At 36.2% G+C, this 26,419-nt stretch overlaps 1 protein-coding gene across 3 annotated transcripts in view; it reads left to right on the top strand.

Moving 5' to 3' along the window:
• Positions 1 to 22,968, top strand: part of mpp2b (membrane protein, palmitoylated 2b (MAGUK p55 subfamily member 2)) — a 111,244-nt gene extending 88,276 nt beyond the window's left edge. For all 3 annotated transcript variants that reach the window (XM_038296781.1, XM_038296780.1, XM_038296782.1), the window contains 10 exons: positions 1,007 to 1,159; positions 1,557 to 1,712; positions 8,466 to 8,693; positions 15,678 to 15,809; positions 16,524 to 16,626; positions 17,435 to 17,503; positions 17,605 to 17,766; positions 19,163 to 19,365; positions 21,013 to 21,141; positions 21,828 to 22,968. In XM_038296781.1, coding sequence (XP_038152709.1) covers positions 1,007 to 1,159; positions 1,557 to 1,712; positions 8,466 to 8,693; positions 15,678 to 15,809; positions 16,524 to 16,626; positions 17,435 to 17,503; positions 17,605 to 17,766; positions 19,163 to 19,365; positions 21,013 to 21,141; positions 21,828 to 22,004 — 1,512 coding nt within the window. In that variant the 3' untranslated portion in view covers positions 22,005 to 22,968. The remainder of the gene's footprint in view (positions 1 to 1,006; positions 1,160 to 1,556; positions 1,713 to 8,465; positions 8,694 to 15,677; positions 15,810 to 16,523; positions 16,627 to 17,434; positions 17,504 to 17,604; positions 17,767 to 19,162; positions 19,366 to 21,012; positions 21,142 to 21,827) is intronic.
• Positions 22,969 to 26,419: the final 3,451 nt, after the last annotated feature.

A 26,419-nucleotide genomic window follows, 5' to 3' on the forward strand; every position in this document is an offset into this window, starting at 1 on the left:
TTTCTTTGTCTATTAGCTCGACTTAAGTCACACTGGATAGAAAACGGTCAATAGATCAATTTTCAAGTCTTCATTTTAGCTAATTAGAATCATGCACTGATTTAAACCAGTCCACTGCAGGTTTAGGGTTTATTTTACTGTCATTTTACTTTGTCTCCAGGCTTAAGTCTTTTGGAATTCCTTCCAGGTTTTATACGATGTTCTCTCACCATATTCCCCATCCATGCTGAAGAAAAACATTCCTGCAAAATGAGCAGACACAATGTTTCACTATGTGAAGATGTTCTGTGATAAATGACAATGTTAGTCTTCCTACACTGTCTGCCCTGGTTTGATGGAACACTTCTAATGTTTTTCTCTTACTAGTGACTTTCCTTCTGTACTTTTTCCATATGGGCTCAATTTGTGGATTTTTTTTTATTATTAAGGAATGAACACCATGCAATACTTTGCATTAAAGTATAAAAAGTCAAAGAGAAGTAAATCTTTTTCAGGGCACTGAGATAAAGGAACAGGTTTTTGGTCCAACAATGATAGAGCTAACCCAGAAGGGATCAAATTTGGCATCAGCTTTTATTGCTGCTTTTGAATTTACTAGCTGACTGAATTGAAAGAGTCTTTGTGAATGGACACATGTCCAGGTCTGTCACCTCCAACAGAGGTTCTCCTCAGGGCTGTGTACCGTCTCCACTTCTCTACATTATGTATAGAAACAGCTGCAGGTCCACACAGGAGAACAGGTAGATATTAAGGTTTCAGATGATACTGCTCTGCTGTCTTTGTCACAGGGAGCAGATTCAGTCCACGGCCATGCCTTCCCTGATTTTATTAACTGGTGTGATGGCTTATATGGATTGAAATGTGACTAAAAAAAAAAAAAAAAGATTGTCAACCTAAGGAAAAACCATCATTAAACATAATTCTATTCAGATGAATAGAATATCTTTTTAAGATAAAGTTTTTTTTTCTTTAATGTATTGACATCAGTGTTTTCTATATATCCAAGGCCCATGAGCGCTTTGAGGAACCAAAACTGGAGGCGGTGAGTGAAAACAATGTGGAGCTGGTCCAGGACATCCTCAAGGAGCTCGGTCCCCTCACACAAAGGAGCCAGACAGCTGAAGAGCTCGTCCGCATCCTGAAGGAACCTCACTTCCAGGTCTGCACTGCAAAAAAATAAGTAAAAAAAATATCTTAAATTAAGGGTATTTACCCTTAATTTAAGCAGATAAATAAGATGATTCGCCAATGGAATGAGTATTTTTACTCTTAAATTGAGATAATTAGTTCATATGCACTTGAAATAAGACAAAGCTAATTTTTTTTCTTATTTTAAATGTAAATTGTCTAGTTCGTAGTTGTCAAAGTATTCCACTTAACTCCTCATTTTAAGAAAAAATGCGCTTAATTCAAGCAAAAATTACTCATTTAGATTTCCATTTTTTGCAGTGTGGAGTGCTTTTGTTTATGTATGAACAGACTTTGACTATTCAAATGCATCATTAACTGATTCATCTTAGCATTTTAACTCTATTTTAATGTCATTCTGTTCACAGTCCCTCCTGGAGACCCATGACTCAGTGGCATCCAAAAACTATGAAACCCCTCCTCCCAGCCCCTGTTCCTTCATGGACGCAGCCCTCAACAATCAGCCTGTTCCACCAGATGCAGTCAGGATGGTGGGCATCAGGAAGGTGTCTGGAGAGCATTTGGTAAGAATGCTAAGATGCAATCCTGTCAGTTGGATGATATACAGGATGCTCTGATGCAGCTCATGCACTCAGTCTAATTAGATCAGTTTATAACATAGTTAAAGGGAAAAACAATTCAGATTTATTTAGACTGGCAGCTCAGGATGATTGTGATTTACTGGGATGCTGCTGACTGAACAAAATGTACTTGAACCTTGCCAGGAGCTCTGTGGCCTCTTTTACCAGCTCAAAAGTATTCTGCTGTTGAATCCAGAGTTTCTTTGTTTATTTTAGCTTTTTTATATCATTAACAATTGAATATACAAAAAAGATAATCAGAGTAAATGTAGTTTAACATATTTTTTTGCAAAACATTATCTGCTATTTAAAGGAAAAGTCCGGTCAACAAGGAATAACCAGTGGGTCAATATTTATACTTAAAATTAATACGTTCATGGTGATTTAATAAATTAATCATTAATTAATAGTGAAAAAAAATATTATTTTTGTCACGATCACTCCAGTCCAGGAGCGGCCATTTTTGCCCAAATATAGTAACCCCTCCCTCCTGCCATCTTCCAGCAGTGACGTCACGGTGCGGTAAGCCTAGCGCCATTCTCCCCGCTTTCCAAGCTAAATCAATGGGAACTACTAGACACATCTGCAATCAACAACAATTATTGAAGATTTCCAGAGGAATTCACCATTGAAATTCACCAGAGCTATAGTGAAACTGACAATGCCCACGTGCATGGCAGCTGGATGCTGGAATACATCGGGTAAAAGTGGATAAAAAAATGTCCCCTTTCCGACTCATGATCCACCACGAGTTGGTCGTTGGATCGCCAACTTGAAGAGGGAGGATTTGCCATCGAACTTCTGGCCAGAGAAAAAACCCGTAATATGTAGCCAACATTTGGAAGAAGAATGTTTTCAAGATGACTTGGATAATAGCGCGTTGTGACAAACACCAGATACAGCACTGGGACTTGATCAACAGCCGATACCGCACCGTGACGTCACAAACCAGTAGGTGGCAGTAGTGTTCTTTGACAAACATGGATGCCTCCAGTAAAGAAGATTCACATGAAAATTACTCTATTTTAAAACGATTGTCATTAATTGAACAGTATGGAATAATTTCATATTAAAAGTACTTCAGAAGTTTGAATTATAAATATGACCGGACTTTTAAACCTCTTAACTGCTTCTTTTAGCATGCAGAATGTGCTAACAGCTGCCGGCAGGCATTTGCAATAACTAGCGTGTCTTTGCTGAAGGGTTTTCTGCATAGTATGGTTTTAATTCAGCCTCACCATTCCAATCATCTTAAAGCCTAAACTTTCACTGGGCCTCTTATTTTTTAGCAATGACTGTCCGGTCCTTATCATTGCTGTGCTTCAGCTATAGGTCACAGTCTGATGGGCTGAAATTCTCCTTAAGGAATGTCTGAGAGCGAAAAGGTTTTATTTTTCTATTGATGATGAAACATATCAGACCATTATACAACCACCATCATCTTAGATAATTGACATGAAGTTCTTTAACTGGAGTACGGAGTTAGTTTTTCTTTGCTTGTGTAAAGGCGCACAGTTTCCAAATGTTGCGGCAGGGGCACAGGCGCTCCCATGTCCTGAAAAGTACCCAATCACGCGAGGGTTGCTTTGTCCGGTGTGCAAAGTGAGAAAGTTAAAAGGAGCAAGCAGAAACAGTTCAACACTTGAGGACAAGGGAGGCTGCGCGTATTGGAAAATCAAACCACATGAGTGCAAAGAAGATAAAAGTATTCATGTGGGTGAAATATTGGGCCATGTGGGACTATTTGCACATTTAACATGGTAAACATGAACCTGATTAGTATTTTATGAGCGTATATATGAAGTACAGCTGCTCGTAGGAGCATTTATTTCATGTGTGGACTTTTGGCAGAATATTGACGCCATAATATGATGTAATAAAACTCGCCTATGTGACTTGAGAGGGTTAGACCTGTTGCTAACTAAGCTAAACGACATGTCTGGCAAAACAGATATGACACCTGATCAGACATATTTCTGGCTCTCTGTTACTGGATTTCATCTAGAGGGGTGAATGTTGCTTTGTGTCTACAAGTTACTCAACTTAATTTCCCACAGGAATTAATACAGTCTTCAATTGAAAGCCTTCTCAATTCGATTAAGATTATTTATATAGCTCCAGTTAACAGCACATCATCCCAAGGCACTTTACAGAGAAAATCCATTGGATCATCCAGTCAGATTGATTAAATGTTTTCTATCTAAGGAGACCCAGCTGATTGCATTAAGTCACTGACTTTACAGGATACACTCCTCCTAGAAGAGCATGTGGTGACAGTAGACATCCGCTTGCATTAACCAGTGTCAGTGTTAGTGACCTTCTGCCAACTGCTGGCTCAGGGAGACAGAAGGAGGCATGCAAGCGGAGCATAGAAGCACTGTTCACTTTAGCAGATGATCTGAGTTTATTTTCATGTAAAACCAGATGAAAGAGAGCAATTACAGTTAATACAGTAAAGCCCATAGCCATGTCTAGCAGAGGAACAAGACTAAACACTGAAAAACAGGCCCAACTCTATTATCTATAATCACAGTTGTTGAAGCTACTATGATGAAAAAAGCTTGAACTTCCAAACTTTACAGAATTAAAAATAAAGATGGAATGAAGGAGAAAAGTGGTCCCCAAGTCCTCCGTCAGCCTAAGCCTATAAACAGAATAACTATAGGATTGGCTCAATATTACCTGGCTATCTCTAAATATAAGCTTTTCAACAAATTCATTTGGCCTACTTTGAAGCCTAGCCTTAAAAGTAGACTGTGTGTCTGCCTCATGGACTAAAACTGGTAGAGTAGTTGGTTGCACAAGAGAGGAGCCTGATAACTAAATGATCAGCTTGCCATTCTACTTTTAGAAATTCTAGGAACCACTAGTAAACTTGCAGATTTAAAGTGAATTGCTCTGTTAGGAAAATAATGAATGATCAGATCTATCATATAAGATGGAGCTTTGTTATTTTGGGCTTTATACATCAGGAGGAGGATTTTAAATTCTATTCTGGATTTAATGGGGAGCCAAAAAAAGGAAGCTTAAACAGGAGAGATATGATCTCTCTTTTTAATTTTCATCAGGCTTTTCAGGCTTTTAACTAGTTTGTAGACTTCCTGATAGTAAGGATTTACAAAAAAAAAAAAACATGGACTAGTTTCTCAGCATCTTCCTTGGGGGACATATTTCTAATTCTTCCAATATTCCGCAGATGATAGAAGAAAATCCAAGAAATCTGTTGGTCCAAAGTGATCTGCTATGATATTTCAAAACACAGAAGGAGTTTTTGAATACCGTAATTGCCCGCAACAAGTTTTGGTTACGCTAAACCTCTTCCAGGTTTCCACCCCTTATGGCTTTAAATCAGGAACACAAATATTAAATTCTAATTCAATATTTTCATTATAAAGTCAATCTGAAATTGACTTTATAATGAAGTTTAAATGAAAATCCAAACAGGAAGATTAAATTCAGCCACACCTCTCATGCAGTCAACCTGTGATGCTCTGCTGCTGCAGGCCTATCAGCCCTGTGTGCACCTCTGTCATGGCCAATCATTATCTAGGACTCTGCAACCCTCACCATCTCCACCATCATCCTTGTTTTCATTTGGCTCCCTTCCTCCTTCAGCCTCCATTCCACCACCAGCATCAGGCCCCTTGATGCGCATAATGATGCCATTTGACATAAGATAAACCAAGTAATCATAATCAAGTGTTTAAATAAAATATATATATATATATATATATATATATATATATATATATATATATATATATATATATATATATATATATATATATATATATATATATATATATATATATATATATATTTATATAGATATTTCTTGTTGACTTTGATGTTTGGCAACACTGTACGATAGTGGAAATGCATAAAAACAAGACAGTTTAGTTTATTTTTGTAATGAGCTTTATTTAACAACCCGTGTTAAAGTGGAAACAGGCCCCAGTAACATTGAAAGTTAACTTTTTAACTTATTTTACACTTAAAAACAATTAAAAGATATTTTCAAAATGTTTAAATGGACTCAGTGTCTTTATGATGCAGTCTATACTAGGCTGCATGTGGAAACTGATGGAGCAGTTTCTCTAATATGTGAGGTGGGTGATGCACAGCACTCTGGCAAAACCTGTCCTCAGGCTTTTAACCGGGAATATTTCATAGGGTGTCCAACTTGGTGTATCACATTTTTAGGCTTTGCACGGCATAGGGGGGTATCCTCCCCTAGAAATTTTTTAAATATAGACCTCAGAAACACAATTTTCTGCATTTTGAGCTGGAATGCAGCTAACTCTTTGTTCCAACACTACTTTTGTCCTGATTATGGGAAGTATGTGTGCTTGACTAGAGGTGGACATTTCATAAGGAACACATTAGATAATTTTTAGGTACAATATTATTATGTTTCTTGGGTTAATTCAAACAATCAGCAGCCAAAAAGCATCTGCTGTTTTTAAACTGTTTTACATGGTCAAATAGTGGAAACCCTCCATGTGAAGACTGCAGAAAAAGATTTTGAAATTTCCTTAAGTGACAAATATAAACCATGCTATTGGCTCTCTTAAGCCCCATTTACACTACCCTTGCCGAGCATGTTAACTGTAGATAACTGTTAAGTGTAAATGGCAGGCACAACTGAACTGCCCCGTGCCAGACACAACCGAACTGTTCTAAACTGATACTAGTTCATCAGTAGTGCTCAGCTTGGTTCAGTTCGGGCTCAGTTCTCAGGTAACAAAGAATGCATGAGCAGACCGCATCATCTCCTTACAGTCAGCCTCCGTAACATGAAATTTCACACAAAAATTAATAAAAATAAAAGCTGCCACATGATTTCCAGTGATGATTCTGCGTAGCAGTGTGATGTACCTCGATGTCTGTCATTGTTTCCTGCGTCTGTAAGCTCTGATTAGACTATCGTTTGTCTTATCCACTTCCCAAAAGCCGACTCTGTCAAGTAAATTCACTGAAGGCCCTCTTCGCCTGTCCCTCCGCAAACTTCCTCAATGTTACAGGCGCCGCCATGTTGGTTTGCTTGGTTGGTTTGCTTGCTATGTCTAGCTACCTTCTAGAGAGCAGTAGTACTGAAGATCGCCACTAGAAGACAAGGGACCGTGCTAACGTGGTGTGCAAATGTGTCATGAGGAACAGCGCTCGGTGCGGTTAACTGATCCAAGCTCAGCACGGATCAGTTTTCAGAGGGTAGTGTAAATGGGGCTTTAGAGTTGAATCTCTCTCTGTGCACTACATCTTAAAAGTGGAGGTGTTGTGTGTGATCAAAGGAATGGAATAGGTTGCTACCAAACGACAGCATTGTACCATAGAGGGTTAACTATTACTGTTGGTTACGCATGTGAGCAGTGCATGGTGAGCTGATGTGTGCGTGCTCTTGAGGGAAGCCTTGATTTTTAGAAGACATTGCCTTACCTAGAGCGACAGCATTTAAATAGAACAAATACTGCTACCTGACTGAACTGTGCTGCGGGATTTGCAAGCTGACCCTAGGGCAGTGCATTGAATGCTTGAACTTGGGAAGATGTTGAAGGAACAGGCTTTAACCTCTTAACACCTACCTCATTTTGGGCAATCCTCGCCTATTTTGCATACCCAAATGGAAAAGCAAATAACTTAGGAACTGTAAGCCCAAATTATATGTGCAATACATTATTTGAAAGCTAACACCTTATAATTTCCTAATACATAAATTAAAATTAGGGTGACTAGAACACAGACCAACCTGCATCGGTTAAAAAATGACTCAAAGTTGTTGTTTTTTATTCTCGGAAATGATGAGGTCTTTTTTGAACAGCAGTCATAAAGACATTCTTGAGAAAAGACAGGTTTCACTGTATAATATTTGTTCTACATCATGTCAGCCACAAATGCAGACACTTTCAGACTTCTAGCTATAACAGTTCCTGAGCTGTGGGGTTTGGAACTTTTGGTGTCAGCTTGGAGCTGCCCACAATGGATTCACCTGCTGGTGTAAATTTTATCGGTGGAATTTTATGCATTCTGAATTATTACCCCCACTTAAGGTCCACCGGGTTGGCAGCGACCATTTACTTTTGAATACTTAAGTATTTACAAAAGTGAATACTTCAATACTCCAACTTGATCTTTGAACAAGTGACTTTTACATGTAGATGAGTAAAATTTGACAATGAGTATCAATATTTTTACTCAACTAAAAGTATTATTGTTGAGTACTTTCTCCACCACTGGCTCTGGGGACAATGTTACTATGGTAACAGAGGATGAGGAAACTATATCTGTTAAACCCCAGTGTTTCTCTGAATACAAGGTTAACAAACTTGAAGTTTTCATTAAACCTACTTTGGGAAACGGACCTCTGGTGCCTCAGGAAAGGCCTTGTTGCACTTTTATGACTGATTTTGTGATGGTTGCTTTTATGATCTTTCATCCTACTTCATGCTGTTAGTGAGGTTTAGTGTTGATGATTGGTTCTGTGGATCTGGCAGTGGTTAGACATGCGATTGACTAGTACTACTGAGCCAAAACAGGTGGTTTAACCTTTTTTATAGTCAGGTCGATATGGACAGTGTTCATATAGACCTGAATATAGTAAATACATTAAATAGTTCAAAACTACTGTTGTATCTTCTATATATCTGAATCTGGTGAGTAAAATCTCCTAAAACTACTGTGTGCTGTAATTGCTCCCAGGGAGTGACCTTTCGAGTGGAGAACGGTGAGTTAGTGATCGCGAGGATCCTTCATGGCGGCATGATCGACCAGCAAGGCCTGCTTCATGTGGGTGACATCATCAAAGAAGTGAACGGCAAAGAGGTGGACAATGACCCCAAAGTGCTCCAGGAGATGCTGAAGAAGGCGAGCGGCAGCGTGGTTCTGAAGATCCTGCCCAGCTACCAGGAGCCACACACACCGAGACAGGTCAGTCAGTCCCTTTCAGAGAGGAACGCTCTAAGTAATAGAGTTTAGAAAACGTTCCAATTTGCTTAAAAGGCTGCTGACATTTCCCTCAGTAGGAACCGCTTCCCACCCGCCCTGAGACCCACTCTGCTGTCTGTAACCTTGCAGGCTGAGCCAAGAACCACTTATCTGATTTTAGCAGTGCAGCATTTTGGCACAGTGGTCGGCTTTTATACCCAGATTACAGCCTTGTCATTGATGCAAATGTACTTTAATTTAATTTTTTTAATAAGTCAGGATGTTTTAAAAAAAACAACGTTATATATTTCTTATTCCCAAAGGTTTTAGTTTGAGATATTTTCTAAATATAATTAAATCTCTAGATTTTCAATTACATTTTTTTCCCCTTGAAGTAAAAGTCTGCTGCTACACTCGACCTTCAGGAATTAAGATAATTTGAAAAACCCAGTATTAATTTGGCTGAATTTGTTTACAGGTCATATATGCTGAAAGAGTGCAACCAACGATAATAAGAAATATATAAAATCCAAATTACATAAGGTTAAATATTCAGAATAAAAAATTGCATGCAGAATTAAACAAAAAAGATTTTTAGACGGTTAAATTGGATCAAAAATATTTCTAATGGACTCCATTCAGTTTGATCAATACTCACTGCAAGAAAGATCTAGAAATAAGTAAAAAATTACTTTAATTATTTGTAGTTTCCCCTAATTTGAGTAGGTAAATAAGATGATTTGCCAATAGATTTAGTTTATTTACCCTTAAAATAAGATAATTAGATAATATCCGTTGGAAATAAGTAAATATGTAATTGCCTTGTTCCATTGGCAAAGTTTTTCACTTACCTCCACAATTTAGGAAAAACACACTTATTTTACGAAAAAGACTCATTTAGATGTACATTTTTTGCAGAGCCCTCATCTTCCCCAATTTTCTCTCTAAATCAGCTGCTGTTTTTCTTTTTTTGATTTCCTAAAGCTTACTTTTTACTTGTTTTTCCTTTCTGATTTTTTTTTTTTTTTTTTTTTACTTTGTTTTATATATATTTTTTAATTTTTTGTTTCACACTTTGACACATTTCCCCATGTCAGTAAATACGTTTTATTTTCATTCTATTTTATTTCATTCTGTTGTATTCTATCTACATTAAGCTATTTTATCCTTGTCGAGCATTCCTCCAGATCACTTGTGATCTCGGGTTTATTTGGGAAACTTTTTGGGGATAGTGTTATTGACCAATGTGTTTTACATAGTCAGCCAGTCTTAGTTCTCTTTAAAAAGTAGAAGCAGCAGCTGTAGTTGATTAGCACAGCAGCCAAAAAGTTTAGTTACACTGAAACAGGTACTTCAGAAAATAAACTCACCAATTATCAACAACAAACTGCTTTGCTGCAGCCTATGCTGAGGGTCTAAACCAGGTCGGAAACAATTAATCAGATTAATTGTTAACTTCTGCTCTATCCAGAACTCCTCAAGTTGAAAAGTTTTAGATTGATTTCATAAAAAGCGTTTGTGGAACCTTTGGCTGTCTGATTATTAATCAATGAATCGAAAAAGGAATCGACAGATTAATCAATTTGCAAATTCATCGGTAGTTGCAGTCCTATTCTAAACTCTTAAATCCATCTCACATTGAGTTACCTAAAATAAGTGGAGTCAGCAAATGGGGGAAAAAAACACTAACAATTCTTGGTCGTTTGGAATTAGTTTACATGCTGAATGGTTACAACCTTTTTTTTTAATCAAATGCAAATATGATAAACTTTGCTCATTACCAGATATCATTGAACCTTCCTTGAATCCTGTATCTTTTCTGTATGATAGACCTGCCTGATACAGATGCTGGGATTAGCCTTATAACTGTGTCTGTTTTTCACATTACTGGGCTGACTTCTTGCACCAATAATTAAAGGCAGAAAAACACAATTTTATGATAAAATTGTACATTTCTACACCATTATATCTTTAACTATGTAGAAATCATTACTTATCCATGGAGAAAATTAATGCTGATCTTTGGGATTGGATTTTTCAGACCAGGGAGGACTAACGTAAACTTCTCTTAGACAAACGTATCTTTGAGAAACATTCTGATAGGGATTAGAGAGCTTGCGCTCCTGAGACAGAAAGCCTTCCTAAAAAGCACTGATGACCTCATTTCCTTGGTTACCTCTCTGACGATAAGATCTGAGCTCTCCCCAAAGCTGTGGGTAGTTCTACGGTTGGCCTGCACTGTGACTGGTTCTGTTGCAGAGCGGAGCTTCATCAGATCTCCTACACAAATGTCATCAGTGACTTTGGAAACAGTACTGAATAAAAACAGTGAATAATAAAAAGTCATATTTATGGAAAAAGCTAATTTATGTTTTAAAAAAAAAGCTTTTCAGAATCTAGTTTATTGCCAAGTAGGTTTGCACTTACAAGGAATTTGACTTTATGTTGATGGTGCAGACAAAATAGATATATATACAGAATACAGAGTCTATAGCTATATACAGTATAAAACATACAATAAACTACATGCAATATATAGTACAGAGCCATATACTATATACACAGTAGACTGTGCGTTAGTGCAACACAGAAGTACATCCGTTAGCATACATTTACATAGATTTAGGAGCTAATTATTCAACTTAAGTTTTATTTTTGTTCTACCTAATTTAAGGTAACTTCTTATTTTCATCGTGCCTGATATTTTAGTGTTTTTTTAACATTTGTACAGTTTATTTTTCAAAGCTATAAATTGCTACACTGCAGCGTATTTAAGCACTGCTGTAGGAACCAAAATGCATAAACCTAATGACACTTTCTTTGTAAATAAACTGCCTTCAAGTTTATTTTGTTACTTTTAGTAACATTTGATGATGCATAACGATAGTAGACTGTAAACAGCACTGCCAGAGTTCTAATTAATTTATAGCAGGAATCAATATTGGCAGAAATAAGAGTCTTCAAATTAAGATTTTGCCCACGGCCCCATGGTGTCAAGGTTTGATGTTGGTATGAGGACCCAAATGCAGAGGCAAGTAGGCAGAGTTGAATTTAGGTGGGTTTAATGAGGTTTATAGGAACTGAGGCAGGAATCAAAAATCCAACAGAAATAACAGATGAACCAGAACCAGGGAGAAATCAGGGGAAAGCCAAACTCTAGGAGCCAGGGAGAGACGAGGTACGCAGACAGACGTTAGACGAGGATCCAGCAAACAGGAACTGAAGAGGGAAGCTTTTAAAGGGGACAGAAACAAAGAGAGGGCTAACGAGAGGATTAGAAACAGGCGAGGACAGAGGAGAAAACAGAGCTAGGGATAGAGGACACAAGAGGGCAGCAGAGGACAACAAATGGAAAACCTGGAAGACAGGAACTAATAAGAAAACAACAAGATAATAATCAAATAACTAGGATAATGAAACATGGTGAAAAGAAAACTAAAAACTAGAAATCAAGGAGTAAGGAAAGACAGAATACTCAAAAGAAAAACATAACAGAAACAGAAACCTAACACATGGAGTCTTGGGCCGGGCCTGATTATAGAGCTGATCAAAGAAACAGACTCCATTATAGCTGAGGATTGGCTAAAATCAGAGCTATTAGATATATACATTTCTGAAAGAAAAGAAACGTTTAAGCTGTGTTAGAAAAATAACATGTTAAAGAAGAAAAAAAAATACAACAAAATTAAAAGTTAGGGAAAAGAGCATTAGATAAAAATCTTTTTCACAAAAACAGCAAGACGGTGATCATGATACAGTGCATGGATTGTTTTAGCTCTGAATGTTTCCTGAAGTGATCGTCTGGTCGGATATCTGAAGGTTCCTGCAGCTTTGGGAGATGCTCCATGCTGTGGAAATGACACACAGCCTAGAAAGAGCTAAATCTTAACTAGGAAAGCTGTTGGTGATGTAGGCTTATACAAAAGATTCTGTTTTAATATTTTAATGAAGGGCACATTTGGATTGGAAATTAAAGCCATAACCCCATAGTGTTGTAAATATTCTAATGACGCTGTGCTTTTCCTTCATATATATATTCTCTTTTCTTTGACCAAGGTAAAGTTTTTGCTCTGCTGTTCACTGGCTGTCATATTAAAACCTTGGTAAAGGTCCTTTCTTTCAGAGATCTTAATGGTTGAGCTCCCACCGTTAGAAGCTGCGTAGGTGGAATCAGTCGGTACGGACCTCCTGAAAGTTTCTCTAAATGTAATCCGGTTCTGTCCGGATCCGCCTCCCGCCTGACAATCACAGAGGAAGTAATCTATTCTGACAGCTCAGACAGGCTCCAGGATACTGTAGTTGTTGTTGTTGTGTGTTTGTGTCTGAGGGAGTTGGTGTGCCCATATGAGACAGTATGTGAGAGCTGCTGGGGTTTTTATGCTCCTCGGTAAAAGACAAAAAAATCGACATCATGTGCAGAGGGAGGGGATGGTTACCATGGCTACAGATTTTGTCTCCCTTTATTTCTTTATCCATCGCTCTTCTTTTCTTTTTCTTGATCTCCGTTTTTGTTCACTACATTTATAATGATCCAGTTCCCATTAGAGATCCTCCCAAGGCCTTACAAATCGTTCCAAATGTGCCCAGCTCTATAGTTAGATTGATTTTATTCCAATCATAGTTAGTTGCAGATCCTTTTCTACACAGTAAGTATAAATAAAGCTGATTACATCGAGTTGATGACTCTGCAGTTTTTCCTCCTCTTAAAGCTTGGTTTCCTCTGCCATCAGTGGCAGTTCTAGAAAATGTTAATAGTTGGAACCCTGTGCACTGAGGGGGGGAGCTGAAAACAAATCGGCGCCAAAAGCAGTTCATGGTCTATCTATAGTGATCAAAAAGAAAAAAAAAAACATGAAAAGCATCTATATTTCCCAAATAAATCCCTGAAGTGACCAGATTTTCATTAGACGCTTGCTAATAAAGCTGCACACATATTTATACATCGGCGCTTTTTAATTAATTTATGTTCGACACATTATAAACATAAAATAGGGTGAGCAGAGGGTTGCACTGGGCTGGGGTGGCCAACAGCCCCGCTGAACCCTCCTCTAGCTTAACCCCTGGTCATAATTGCATTGGACAAAATCTGCACTTCTTGTGAGGAAATATTTGGTTATTTTGGAGCTAAGACCTGCGGTTCATTATTAGGAAACATGGAAACATTCAAACTCCAGTTTATTGTCCAACGTTTGTTCCATTTTTCAAATAATTTTCTGTTTTTTTAATTAATCATTTAATCTTTATATATTTGTCTTATTTCATTTCTTTTATTTTTTTTCTCCTGTACAGCTCTTTCAATTGTCTTGCCACTGAAATGAATAAATAGATAAACTTGCTTGCCCTTTATTTAAATGCTGTCTTTAAAGAACTGTGATCACTTGATGCAAAAAACAAAAACAAAAAAATAAATAAATACGAATACGCACTGAGGAGAGATTCATTCCTATTATAGAACTTAGACGTGGATTTAGAAATGTGTTTCAAAATGATGAAAGTTAGTAACTGAAATGGCCACACGGCATCAAAATGTTTGAGCATCTTTTATTTTGTATCAATATTTTATCCAGTACTATGACGTAAGCAGAGGCGTGTTTTAACTAGTTACATTTACTTTTACTGGGCCGTACTAAATAAATATCTTAATGAGGTTTTACCTCCTTTACTTGAGTAAACTGTTTGGCTCTTCCATCCATCCTGAGTAAATTCACTGAAAAATGAACCTGTTCCTTTTTTAGTCCCGTAATGTCAACATTAATGGGGTTTTTACCCTTATCCTACCAGGATATTTAGAGGTCAAGCTAATATCTAGTGAGGAGTAAATATTATCACTGGAGGTTCTGATGTCATAAGTTTTAATAGAAAAGAATCTGCTTTGAAAAAGTGTTTATGTTTAGTTTTTTTGGACTGAAATTGTTAGTAGTCTTTAAAACAACAGCATTTACTTAAAATGCCAGAATAACAGTTTGATCAGTAATTACATCATTTAAAAATATCAGATGTCTTAGATAATAAATCACTCATTAATCAGCTGTTTTATTAAAAACTTGTTTATTCTTGAGTTATTGGTTGGATTGCAACTTTTTTTCATGCCTGAGTAAAAATAGAAGTATGTGTTATGCCTGTTGGAGTAAATGTTTTGGATAAATTAAGAAATGCTCCTTTCTATCTCCTCTTTCTTTCATCTTTTCCCTTTGTTTTTCTTTTTTCCTTTTTCTTCTGTTTTTCTGCTCTATTTACATTGCAGTGTCCATATAAACTGTAAAACTCCCTGCATAATTATAATAAATCAATTTATATGCATGAAACTTTGTGAAAGTAAAATCTGTTGGGCTCTTTTTGGCATCAAGACAATTATTCTTATTGCCACATTGCCAGACAGGACACTGTAAAAAAAAAAAAAAAAAATGACATTTAAAAATAAAATCTTTAACTATGCAGCTTAATCCAAACACTCCATTGCACTTTAATACATATTAGAGTGACATAATTTTTACAGCTTTTTTTATTGTCAGTACATTGTCACCAGTACAGAGCAAAGAATTGAACTCTGAATTTAACCCATCCCCTTTGGGGAGCAGTGGGCTGCCATTTGCGGCGCCCTGGGAGCAGTCTGGGCTCTAAGGTCTTTGCTCAGAGTGGCACCTAGAGAGAATATCAGACTAAACTTGTTTTATCTTTATTTGTCATTTCTGTTTAATATTTTGTAAATCTCATGGACATGAGTTTGGACTATTTTCCATAGGTTTTCTTGATGACAATTATCATTGTTTAATTTTATGCACTTAAAACAATGATGATCAATGTTGCTTTTTCTATGTAAAAAAGAGGGGTTTTCTTATTTAACTTGCTTATGAAGGTATGTAAGCTGTTATTCTCTCCAAGTCTTTAGACCGTCCTTGGCTAAATTTAATATATACCACAGCCGAGTCATTAATCCACTTATCCTGGATGTTTTACTGACATTTCTATCTTCTTTTTCACTTTCAGGCCTTTGTGAAGTGCCACTTTGATTACGACCCCACTCACGATAACCTGATTCCATGCAAGGAGGCGGGCCTCAGCTTCACAAGTGGAGACATTTTGCAGATCTTCAACCAGGAAGACCTAAACTGGTGGCAGGTGAGTTCAGCTCCCATCTGATACGCAGAGATGGGAAGTAACGAAGTACAAATACTTTGTTACTGTACTCAAGTAGATTTTTCTGATATTTTTACTTTACTTTACTACTTATTTTTATGGCGACTTTTTACTTCTACTCCTTACATTTTTACTCAAATATCTGTACTTTCTACTCCTTACATTTTAAAAAATTGGCTCGTTACTTTAGTTTTGAATCATTTCAATGGAGTTACCGTTATTATTTTTCACGTCATCAATACCAAATTCAATCTAATTGGATGGGAATCTACGTTGCATTTGACGCACCACTACAAGATGAATCGACAGATTCGGCGGTATTCATTGGCGGCAAATCATTGCAGCTTGGTGGCGGTGGCGTTAGCATAGTAGCATGGACGACGAGATGATTGAAAATGAACACAACGGAGATCTAGTCCTATTGGCCGACATCCATTTAAAATGTAGGCAACGGCAGGAAAAAAGTGGTTTCTACTTTTACTTTTATACTTTAAGTAAATTTACAAGCCTGTACTTTGTTACTTTTACTTGAGTAAAGAAGTTTAATCAGTAGTTCCACTTTTACCAGAGTATTTTTTAACACAAGTATCTGTACTTTTCCTGAAGTACGGAAAGTGAGTACTTTTGCCATCTCTGCTGATACGGCTCATTATTTATTCCTCTGAAGCTCTAGCTGTGTTCCTGTTTCCCTCCCAGGCCTGTCATATAGAGGGAGGCAGCGCAGGACTCATTCCCAGCCAGCTTCTTGAGGAGAAGAGGAAAGCTTTTGTGAAGCGGGATATGGAGCTTGCAACCTCAGGTAGTCCTCACTTCATGGAGGCTTCTCAAAAGCTCCTGGCTGCACATTCATCATAACACATCTGTTCATTTCATCTAGTTTAACGTTCTTTGCTGATCACTGAAAAGCCATCATAAGGGCAGAGGTGCCCCCATGCAGTCTGCTGGTTATTAAGCAGGAGGGTCTGACATTCACAAAATATTTTCTCCAAGATGGAGAATTGATTTGGAAGAGGTGATATGAGCCCTGCAAACAAAAGCTTGATCAATATGGATCTCTGCACACAGCAAACCTGCAGGGGGAGGAGGCCTCCTGCGTTTAGATCAGCAGCATAACGAGTCCTCAGGTGCAAACAAGGCAGGTGGTGAGTCATAGCAGGTCGCATGCCCTTCGCTTGCTGAGGACGGTGACAACCTGACAGTTCTGTCCTCTGAGCCAGAGAAGGACACATCTGTCTCTTCCTGTTATGCCGAGACACTGTCCGAATCCAAATGTTGGAGCAGAGAAACTCTTCTTGTCGCACACCAGATCCGATCACATGGTCCTTCTATTGCTCTTTTAACTGTTAAAAGCAGAAATTTAGCCTTAATTTAATCCACTGACCACAGCGTCTGCCATGCTGAACAGAAAGTTAACATATTGCCAAGTCACAGGTTCTTCCTGGCACCAGTTTGAGATGCAAGTTCTGATAAGTTCTGGTGAACAGCGCCATCTAGTGGTTTAGTGTGTACACGACCTGAGTTTTCCATGATTTTATCATCATTTCCACATGGATTTTGTTCAGAGGACTAGAATTGTAGGTGTAAGATATTTTTTTTTCCCATTTAAGGTCCTTTGTGTGGAGGAATGGGGGGCAAGAAAAAAAAAAAGATGATGTATTTAACCACCAAGAATGCAGGTAAAAGAAAGAGAAGCATAACATCTCTTTACAGATGTATATAAAATCACTACATCATTGTTTATATTCTGAACTTTTTTTATTCATTTTTTTATTTTCAGAGTTTGATCGACATGAGCTACGGATCTATGAAGAGGTTGCCAAAGTCCCTCCCTTCAGGAGGAAGACGCTGGTTCTGATTGGTGCACAGGGGGTGGGCCGACGCAGTCTGAAGAACAAACTGCTTGTGTCGGATCCCCATCGTTACGGGACCACCATACCCTGTCAGTTTACTATGAAATACTATCCTATTGTAAAATTTATCCTCAACCTTTTAAGTTTTTCTTTAATAGTTAATAATTGTGATAATTTGAAAAATAATTCTGGCGTGATTCATCTTAAACATTTTTGATCTATAACTTTTTCAAAGTTTCATTCTGGATTGAATGTTCTTTGCTTGCAACCACGTTTGGACTGGGAAAGATTTTTGGCATTTTTCCATCTACACGGGCCCATCTATTATACAACATTGTATTACTTCTTGAGCTCCTTGGTTATTTACATTCACAGGTTGGTGCATAGAGTAAGTCTTGGGGCCGGTATGATTTAAGGAGGGCCGACCCACTGGTCATATGCCTGCTATCACAGATTACCAATCCGAGCCTGTTTGCAACAATATTGCAACAAATATGACTCCATAGGGTTCTTCTAGCTTCTTTCATTAACGGAAACTAAGGGGGGTATCAGAAAACATTGCTTCTCTGAGTGCGTATAAAGCTCACCTAACAACAGGTACATCTAAATAGCAAAACATCTGTTGTTAACAGATAAGACCTTTTGTTTCACACATAGTTTTTGTTTAACTGAATTACGGTAATTAGGAAACACTAACAGAAAAGTGAGTCCTGTTAGTCTTAAAGCTGTAGCATCCCAAAGATCTCGGCTTTTTTTCAATCTGTAAGAGTCTCAGAGCTGATTCTCTGCCATTTTCTCTCTACTTAGACTTAGAGAAAACTTTGCTTTCATTTTGCTCTTTCCATTTCTTGAAATGCAGCAGCGATCAAATGTAAGCACTGGGAGGAAAAGAAATGGCGCAACAAAAAGTATTGATATGGTCATTTTGACACAGAGACTGTCACATGATTTTTTTTACATTCAGCTTTTTTTCTTGTTTTTTCAGCTAACTTCTAACTTGTTAGAAATTGTGTTTTTTATTCTAATCTCATTCTTATATTGTTTTAATGTGGATCCACTGCAGAATTTCAATGACTTGGACAGAGTTTAAGTGAATTAAGGATGTTTGATGGTGCAGATGTTATTATTGATTACTTACCTGTCCTCGGATAGCTAGCCTGTACTCTGTTCAACAGACTTGCCGTTGCACATTTCTAGCACAGCAACTATTCTGTGTCTCTGCATTCCCACAGCATAGTGCTTCAATTATTAGCCATGGGAATGATCTGTTTAGGTTGCCATCCTATACAGAGACACACTTAATATACTTTGATATAACACAGACTATTGTCAACACATAGTCTGTGTTTCCACCAAACAAAAAAAAAAAAAAAAAATCAAATAACAGAGCATTTCTTTTTTTCTCCTTTAATAATTGTTTCTATTGGATCAGTTGGAAAGGAATTGCCCTCCGTCTTCATTTTTTAATAAATCTCCATCTCTCAGTCACCTCCAGGAAGCCAAAGGTGGATGAGAGGGACGGTCAGATGTACGGCTTCATGTCACGGGGCGAGATGGAGTGTGACATCAGAAGCGGACGTTTCCTGGAGCACGGCGAGTACGACGGTAACCTGTACGGCACAAAGATCAACTCCATACACGAGGTGATAGAGACAGGAAAGATCTGCATCCTGGATGTCAACCCACAGGTCCAGTTTATCATTTGTTTTTATACATTTCAATACTGATAAATCAACCTTTACATGTTGATTTATGCTACAACACATTTAGATTTACCTTAAATAATTAATAGATAATCAGCTAGAAAAAAGACACAGAATTAAATCTCTCATGCATGAATTATGACAAACTCAGATTTGTTTTCCATCCTTAGGAATGTAAGACAAGGTTTATCTTTATTTTATAAAGAAATATTTATCTTTCCACTAAAGTGTACTTAATGCATTTTGTACTGTGAAAAAATCAATATACCAGCTAAATAATTGCATAGATCTAGTTGTAATTTAGTTTTAGAGTGGTGATACAGTATTCTGTTGGAATGGTGGTTTCTCTACTCCCCTGTAGAAACCAAAATACCCGAGGTGTTTTTTCGCCTGTGTGTCAGCCATCTTGGTTTCACTTGTTCACTTTTTTTTACATTGCATTGATCACCAAACTAGATTTTTCTGTATGGGATGATGCAACAGCTTCCACTAGATTGGACTATATGCATAAGCTGTTGCATCATCCCATACAGAAAAATCTAGTTTGGTGATCAATGCAATGGAAAAAAAAGTGAACAAGTGAAACCAAGATGGCTGACACACAGGCGAAAAAACACCTCGGCTATTTTGGTTATATATTTTTCTATATATATATATATATATATATATATATATATATATATATATATATATATATATATATATATATATATATATATATATATATATATATATATATATCTATATATAGATATATATATATATCTATATATATATATATAGATATATATATATCTATATATATATATAGATATATATATATATCTATATATATATATAGATATATATATATCTATATAGATATATATATAGATATATCTATAGATATCTATCTTTATAGATAGATATCTATATATATATATATACCTATAGATATATATCTATATAGATATATATCTATATCTATCTATATAGATATAGATATATATATATATCTATATATATATATAGATATATATATATATCTATATATATATATAGATATATATATATATATATATATATCTATATATATATATAGATATATATATATATCTATATATATATATAGATATATATATATCTATATATATATATAGATATATATATATATCTATATATATATATAGATATATATATATATCTATATATATATAGATATATATATATATCTATATATATATATAGATATATATATATATAGATATATATATATATATATCTATATATATATAGATATATATATATATCTATATATATATATAGATATATATATATATCTATATATATATATAGATATATATATATATATATATATATCTATATATATATATAGATATATATATATATCTATATATATATATAGATATATATATATCTATATATATATATAGATATATATATATATCTATATATATATATAGATATGTATATATATCTATATATATATATAGAAAAAAAAACACATAAAAAGTTGTAAACTGTAAGGATCTCTATACATGTAAAGGTTTTAATATTGTTACATATAGAGTAAGATCCAGCTGTTTACAAATTTCTGATTCTTTCCTTACTGTGTCTGTTTTTCCCCTGAAGGCCCTGAAAGTCCTGCGTACATCTGAGTTCCTGCCCTACGTGGTGTTCATTGAAGCCCCAGACTTTGAAGTCCTGAAAGCTATGAATAGGTCAGCGATTGAATCGGGAGTGGTCACCAAACAGCTGACGGTGAGTGTTTGCTTAGGAATGCTTGCTGTTGATCTATCATTTCAAATTAATAATGTTCTTTACAGCTGTTCCTTTTTAAAGCTGTTACATTATTTTGTTGTGGTGCCATTTTGATCATGTTAATGGAGAAAGAAAAAGCAATATTGGCTCCAAGAATCACCCTGAAAGAAATCAAGTTGATTGGTTAGACTGAGGTCAAAATAATCTGTATCTACCTTATAAAAAAAATAAACCCAGTATCGACTGATCTTTAGTAAAAAATATCAGTCATTAGTATAAAGTACCACCTGAAATCGAGAGATTTCACTGCATGTAACCTCTTTTATGTGTCAATTTTTTTTTCTTTTCTTTCCTCATTTGAGGTTTACCTGATACATAAGCAAACTAGGCATCTGCTTATAGCTCCATGGCAACAAGAGCGCCCCCAATCGCTAATTGTTATATTCTTTGCTTGCATAATGATTTTCTCCTAATTAAAGTGACAAAATAGTAAAAATTGTAACAGATTTATTTTGCATTAACATATTTGATCATACTGATAATAAGTAACATTTTAAGGTCAAATGCATGGGTAAAGGTTATACATTTCTAAGTAGACCTTTTGGATATTTATAAAGTTTTAAGGACTTAGTATTCAACTTTAAATCATGCTTCTTGTTTTTTCTCTTTAATCCACCCTCACATAGGACTCTGAACTAAAGAGGACAGTAGATGAGAGCGAGCGCATAAAGAGGGCCTATGGACATTACTTTGATCTCTGCATCGTGAACGACGGCTTGGAGGCGGCCTTCCAAAGCCTCCGGCTGGCGCTGGAGAAACTGGCGCTGGAGCATCAGTGGGTGCCGGTCAGCTGGGTGTTCTGAACATCATCAGCAAAGAGTCGGACGTTTCGTATTGATGCTGAGGAAGCTGTGCATCACCAGCCAGCGCAAGGGACCAGCCTCATCTAGAGCATTTTTGTACAAACTAAGTGTTCCTCTGTTGAGTCTAATGTCAAGTTGTGATTAATTTGTCAAAAGGATTTATGATGAGGTATAGTGCAATCGTGAGATCTTAGAAATGTGGACAATAAAAGTTGGACATTTATTTGGAGGGACAGTTTTAGCCTTCACATTCTTAAACTTTATGTAGTGTAATGTTTACATCGGTTCTCTAAGAAGGATTGAGGAAAGATACCAAATGTCTCATTTGTGTTGAACACCTCATCATTTGACATTTCATCACATGGTATGATTGTTGCTAAATCCTCTACGTCTACATGGATAAAAAAAAAAAAAGAAATGAATGGCAATAGTTACTGAAATATACATGCAATACATTTACTGAAGCATTTCTACATTTCTAATGAGACGCAACAGAGAAAGCATAAGATGTTTTTACATAATTTTCTTTTAAATGATGAATCCGAGAGTTTTTTCCTGACAGAAAATCCCAAAAAATTATCCGTAGCACCGATAACAATCACACCCTCAAAAGAAGCAAGAATAATCACGTTTAGTAGCCTAGATGCATAGTTTTACGAAGGGAATATATAGTATATAACGTTAGCCTTTACTTCTCGGACTCTTGATGGAGGAAAAGTTTTGTTCATTTTTGATGTACAAGCATTAAACCAGTGGCTTCAAATCCATGTTTACTTTCGCCTTAATATGGTTCAAAAGCCAAGGAAACACAATCTTTTCATCATGAAACTTTTCATCTCTATAAGTGTTTGTTACTTAGAAAAAAAAAACAGTTAAAACTCTGTTAACTTATTTATTAATCATTTAATCCTTATTTCAGCCTGTAAGTAATGTATTGTAATAAAGAGTGTATAGATAACATAAAGACACTTGGTTCTTTGGTCATTCTGTTGGTGTGTAGATGAAATGAGCAACTACACTTTACTCCAGTTTAATTCATTCTATTTGAGAGTATTTTACATGTTAATATATTACACCTCATCTGTAGATTTATCTTATTGTCAACTAAGCAGTTAAAAGAAAATAGTTAATTGGTTCAAAAATGATTGTTTTTTTTAAGTTTAAAGAAAAAGTGACGTGCATTCGTATTTAATCCACTTTAAGTCAATACTTTGACTTAGCTGCAAGTCTCAATAGATTGTATATTCAGTTAGTTTAGGGTCTCTGCAGTGCCTTGGTGGGAGGTTCTTGGGTGTGATTTTATTCTGTGGAAGCCATGATTGATTGCAGGATAGGTAGTTGCAGGTAGCTGGATTTAATTACTCCTCTTCGAAATCCCTCTGTCAAACACAAACTCGTCTATTTGGTTTCAAATGTGAGGAAAATTACTGAACCTCCCAAAACCAAGGCGTCCAAATGTAAATCCAACGACAATCTGTGAATTTTGCAAGGAGAAAAAAAAGAGCTTGTTTTATAATTGGACATTTTGTATTGTAAATAGAAAAATAAGGGAATCCAGAAATAAAACCTCAGAAAAATTTCATAATTTAAACAAAAGTTTTGAAAGTAACTTTGCTGTGTTCTCAGATATTTTTATTCAATTTCTTTTTTCGGATTTCTTTTTTTTTTTCTTTTTTAACAAATTTCTGTTTTATATTTAATTTTTTAAAATCATTTTTTCATAACTCTAACCCCATTTGGAAATAAAAACTATTTACAATAAGCCCTCCATAGCATGTTCTTGCTATACCTCTCAGATTAGGCAGATAGCCTTTACCAAAAAACAGATTCATCCCCACAACCCAGAATCATGTCAACCGTTGATCTCTATTTTTTCACTGGGTTGCTGATATGGAGTGAATTGCACATCACAGGCAACTTCGCCTGGACTATAAACACCACCTCACTGGTCAAAAGTGCTTGTTCTTCCTGCAGAGGATGAGGAGAGCCCACCTGCCCCCACCCATCCTCCCCACCTTCTACAGAAGCAGCATAGAGAACGTTCTGAGCAGCTGTCTCACTGTGTGGTGTGGAGGCTGCAGCGCCTCAGACTGGAAGAAAGTGAGAAATGTGAGAACAGCAGAGAGGATCATGGGGGCTCCTCTTCCCTCCATTAAAGACATTTCATCCCAGCGCTGCGTGTCCCGAGCCCGTGACATAACCAATGACCCCTCACCCCCCCACCATGGACTGTTCTCCCTGTTGCCCTCTGGGAAGAGGCTTCACAGCATTGGATGCAGGTCCAGCAGATTCCAGAACAGCTTCTTCCCCACCGCCATCAGACTGATGAATGTGGAAAAAACTCTAAATCATGAGGTCAATGAAGTCTATAAATCTTGTTATTTAACATATTATACAAATCCATCACAACAAAATGTATGTGTTAATGGAGCATGTTAATACATATTAGCCAAAAATTAATGACATACATGTCATATACATTTATTGATTAAATTGTTATTGTAATCACATATTACATATAATCTCAAGATTTTACATCAAGAATGAATTACAAGTAATCTGTTAATGCTATAATATTTTTCTATTTGCAAATTGTGCGTGCATGATGCCATATACTTTTATGATCCGTCTGTGTATTAGCCTGACATAGATTTACCATAGATCTAATTTAATGAACCGGTTTAATAACTCCACAGATCTTGAGTTTCAGCACTAGCAAAATCACATAAATCGGCTAAATAATAGCAACATCAAATTCATATTTTGCTTTTTGCCCATAGTTACAAGAATCTGATAACTTGCATATAGTTGACATACAAGTATGTATGCAAACACGAACACAAACACACATATACTATCCAGTGATTGAAAACCTTTAATGATATAACTCACACATGTAGTGTGAACTCACATTCATATGTATATATAAATATATATATACATACATATATGTATTTTTCACCAATATAACATCCAATCTATTTCAGCACATGACTTTTACAAATGACAAACATACAGAACACAAAAAAAATGACAGTGTCTTCCATTTAATGAAAAATTACTACATTGACATTAAATTACTTTCTATCTTCTAATGTTAGACACAATGTCAATGACTAACTCAGGCAATATTTCAAGTCCGTCAGAGATAGCCAGACTATTGTTATGTTACTGTTAGAAATATTTTATTTATACTCCGTTTGTGTTTCATGGGTTGTGTACCATCAACTATCATGATGTATAATGTGTGATTCATCATGCAATGGACGGGTTGTGAAAGAGGTCTGAACATCCCCTATCACATGTTGGGTTGTAAAAGAGGCCTGAACATCCTCTATCACGTTTCTTCTAAACATGTGTTCTTGGAACAATTCAATTGTAAAACAACCACAAGCTTTGTTTTAACATATGTGCTGAGGTTTAAAGTAAGATCATTTTGTTTCCCTTTCCCTTAGTTAAACCTCAGTTGGTGTAATTAGGGACATCCCCTGACTTCAATAAATAACAAGGAGAAAGCTGAAGACCAGCAGAGTGGGGTGGAGATTGTAAACTCCGCAGTCTCTTCCTACTCTCCTCGCGAGTAAACTAAATTAATTGTCTCTGTGCCTTCTTTCTTTCCCTGTATGTATGTATGATGTTTTAGGTGCTTAGACCTGACAGTTACAGACTATACTATAGGTTACATCAGTGTATAAATGGATTTTCTTGGTTAATAAATCCACTAACTATAAAATTACCCGTGAAATGTCTTCCCAATGCCAGCAAACTGCTTGTTTTTGCAGCCAAATGCTACACGCAGGCATTTTTATGGCACATCTCCGTGAGATTGGGGAGTACCAAGATGGCAGCAGGTGATTTTACTTTTTTCAGGCTATCAGCAAACCAGTGAATAAATGGAGATCAGTGATTTCAACTAGTCAGAGTTCCTAATGATGGCGGCGGAGAATTAAATAATAAACATTAACCCAACCTCAACCGATGGGCCGCTACTGTCCAGTCTGCTCTGAGCAGCACATAAGGAACATTAACACAACTGGAGGAGGTTCCCCAGATTATTGCTCATTGCTATTCATTAATGTTGTCAACAATATTATACATTTTTTATTCCGTTTGAAATGTGAGCAACTCTTAATGCAGAGAACAGAACATTTCTTCTAAATACAGAACAATTTGACACACGCATTTGACTGTTACATGTTTATAAAGTAAACATGTAACATAAATTTAAAATTTTTGTTTCACATACTTTATTCTTTTCAAATTGAGCTTTCCAGATGTCCTTCTCTTTACTCCTGAGGGCGGGCTTTCCTCTGGAGTAAAAAGCCAAGATGCAGTTCTATACAGGTTTTGGTCATAAAATTAGAATATCATGAAAAAGTAGATTGATTTCAGTAATTCCATTTAAAAAGTGAAAC

The sequence above is a fragment of the Cyprinodon tularosa genome, unplaced genomic scaffold (genome assembly GCF_016077235.1).
Source record: "Cyprinodon tularosa strain WSP-4 unplaced genomic scaffold, ASM1607723v1 ctg377, whole genome shotgun sequence".
Taxonomy (NCBI): Eukaryota; Metazoa; Chordata; class Actinopteri; order Cyprinodontiformes; family Cyprinodontidae; genus Cyprinodon; species Cyprinodon tularosa.